Source organism: Sipha flava, unplaced genomic scaffold (genome assembly GCF_003268045.1).
Source record: "Sipha flava isolate LNK unplaced genomic scaffold, YSA_version1 17443_pilon_pilon, whole genome shotgun sequence".
NCBI classification, from domain to species: domain Eukaryota; kingdom Metazoa; phylum Arthropoda; class Insecta; order Hemiptera; family Aphididae; genus Sipha; species Sipha flava.
Genome location: NW_020271987.1, coordinates 2828 through 6234, shown reverse-complemented (window position 1 = coordinate 6234; position 3407 = coordinate 2828). Strand labels below are relative to the sequence as shown.

At 31.5% G+C, this 3407-nt stretch overlaps 1 protein-coding gene across 1 annotated transcript; it reads left to right on the top strand.

Annotated features, from left to right (window-relative positions):
- Positions 1–518: 518 nt before the first annotated feature.
- On the top strand, positions 519–2972 carry LOC112680111 (zinc finger MYM-type protein 1-like). The gene has a single exon (XM_025550110.1). It carries the CDS (start codon positions 519–521, stop codon positions 2970–2972), a length of 2454 nt encoding a protein of 817 aa, XP_025405895.1.
- Positions 2973–3407: the final 435 nt, after the last annotated feature.

The window sequence follows — 3407 nt, the reverse complement described above, 5'->3', positions numbered from 1 at the left end:
GTATCAGTAAAATTATCGAAATTATTTTTAATCGTACAAGGTCGCAAGAAGACGCAATGTGAAGAAGATGTGCGAGTCACAGGGCCGTATTTACGCCTAGGCCCGTGAGGCCCGGGCCTAGGGCGGCAAATTTTTTGGGGCGGCAAATTTTGTAAGAAATAAAAAAAGAATCATATGAATGCATGAAATATTTATATGATTTTTTTTTAGATATCTGTATGTAAAATATACGGGCGCATGAAACTGAAATGTCACTAACCCGAAATCAATTTTCTCGTAATGTGAGCTATAAAGATAAGATACCTACCTAGGTATATAATAATATAAGTTGTTCCTAAAAGTAATTACGATAAAAATATAATATATATAGAAATTGGCTAAAGATATTGTGTATCCACATCGCACACGACCACAATTCATTTCAGTTTATTGTTCGTCATTGTCGGGAGTGCATATTACAACATAATATATTTAATAAATAATAATTAATAATTTACAGTATTTAGCATTTTTTCACTATGAGTGACGGTCGTAAACGTTTTAGTGGTTCAGAGTATAAAAAGCGAGCCAAAGATAAAGAATATAAAGAGAGTAAAGTTCTAAATAAAATACCTAAACTAAGCACTTTCTTTAAACCTGCTACACCGTCTTCTTTGAATGCACCTGATAATGGTCAACAACATCAACATGATTTAGAAGAGATTGAAACGAGTAAGTGCGAATCGGATTTGGTCATTAATAATTTAACAACTTCTACTTTAAATATGGATCCGGCTACATTTTATATTGATTATAATGATCCGGCTAAATGGATTATTAATGATGTAACTCGCGATTATGTGGCAAAACACGGAATAAATCAAAATTTAAATGATGATTTTACATGTTCTAAACGTGAGTATCCTGACAAAAATAGATTTTTAAATAAATCATTATTTGTTAGAACACGTATAAATGGTGAAGTACAGTCACGACCATGGTTAGTGTTTTCGAAATCTACTGGTACAGTGTTTTGTGCACCATGTCGACTCTTTGGAAGTGCACATTTATCAACATTAGTAACTATTGGTTTTAATGATTGGAAAAATGCTGTACGAAAATTAAACGATCACGAAAATTCTATTCCTCATAAAACTTCAACAGTTGCATTAATCGAAAGGGGGAAAACTGCAGGTAAAATAAACCAAGAAATTGTTTTGCAATTAGAACAAGAAACCAATTATTGGCGAAATATTTTAAAAAGAATAGTTGCTACTGTACGTTCTTTAGTAATTCGAGGGTTACCATTGAGAGGCAGTGAAGAAAAATTTGGGTCGTATCATAGCGGTAATTTCATTATGACATTAGAGCTTTTAGCAGAATTTGATCCCTTTCTATCAGAGCATATTCGCCATTACGGTAAAATCGGTAGTGGTAATACATCGTATCTATCTTCACAGACATACGGAGAGTTTATACAAATTATGGCAGAAAAAATTACAAAACAAATAGTTGAAGAAGTCAAAGTTTCAAAGTATTTTTCGATAAGCGTTGATTCGACGCCCGACGTATCCCATGTTGATCAGTTGTCTTTTATCATAAGATACATTTCAAAAGATGGTACTCCTATAGAACGATTTTTAAAGTTTATTGCCAATACTGGGCATAAATCTGAACAACTTGCTGATGCAGTTTTTGATACACTTAATCAATATAATTTGGATATTAAAAATTGCCGCGGGCAGTCATACGATAATGCCAGTAACATGGCTGGTAAATACACTGGCCTTCAAGCCAGAATTAAAGAAGTTATTCCGTTGGCCATTTATGTCCCTTGCTCAGTACATTCCCTAAATCTTGTGGGGATATCTGCCGTGGATTGCTGTGAAAAATCGACAACATATTTTAGATATCTACAAGAATTATATAACTTTTTCACAGCATCTACCCATCGTTGGGAAATTTTACTATTTTATTTAAAAAAGTCTAAGTGTGTAAAAAGTTTGTCTCAAACCCGATGGTCAGCAAGATACGAAGCGGGTAAATCTTTATGTACTTCTTGGAGTGAAATTAAAAACGCTTTACAGGCTATTATTGATGATGCCAATGAAAAACCTGTAACAAAATTTGACGCTTCAGTTCTTTTGAAACCTTTTAATACTATAGAAATGTGCTTTATGACTGTTTTTTGGAATGAAGTATTAGAAAGGTTTCATATAGTTAATAAAAAACTTCAATCAGTTAATATTGAGTTAGGAATGATTGTTGAATTATATGGATCCTTAGAGCAGTACATATCTAGAATTAGAAATAATTTTGAAGAATATGAAGGAAAAGCTATACAAATATGCGGTGAAATGCAGTACAAAAAAGACAAGCGGAGAACTGTTAAGAGAAAACGTCAATTCGACGAAACAATGAATGAAGTGATCACAGAAACAGGCAAGGAAGATTTCAGAATAAATGTATTCTTCGTTATATTGGATAAATTGAATGCTGAACTCGTAAGGCGAGGCAGTTCATATAAAAATTTATGTGTCAAGTTTGATTTTCTTACAAATATTTGTAGTTTTGACGAGGAAATAATTTCTGAGAAAACTAGGGCACTAATAGAACAATATCCTAATGATATTGAAGAATCATTTACAAATGAATGTCTTCATTTGCGTGATCATCTTTTTTTTAAATCTGATAAAAAAAGAAACGCCCAAGAACTTTGTAAGATGTTGTATACAAATGATTTAATAGATATTTATCCGAACGTCACAACAGCGTTACGTATGTATTTGTGCACGTTTGCAACAAATTGTACAGCAGAGCGGTCGTTTTCAGCATTGAAAAGAGTAAAATCGCATCTTCGTTCAACTTTGGAGTCAGATAGATTAAACGCGACATCAATACTACACATAGAATCTGAGATGCTTCGGAGTATAAATTATGATGATATAATCGACGATTTCGCGTCTAAAAAAGTTCGTCGTAAAATGTTATAGATAACATAGGTTATGATTAGGTATAAGTTTAACTATTAAGTATTACTAGGTATAAGATTAAAGATTATTAAGATTATTTTAAGATTAAGATTCAAAATGTATACTGATAATGCCTAATTAGGATTTATAATTATTATTTGTTTTGTTTATAATGACTATTGACCTAATTTCTTTAAAATGAAATAAATTTATTTGTAATAATTACAATTTTTTTTTCTTGGGGTAGAGGCGACATATTTAAAAGGGCCTAGGGCGGCACTTGTTCTAAATCCGGCCCTGCTCGCAATCAATGCATTATATTAGCACGATTTGAATATTACTTATTTATTTTGATAATAAAATTTTAAACTGAATATTCAATTTTATCATATTTCTATATTTTATGAAATCCTAAGTTTTATTATGATAAATGAACATGAAACATTATATCAAATC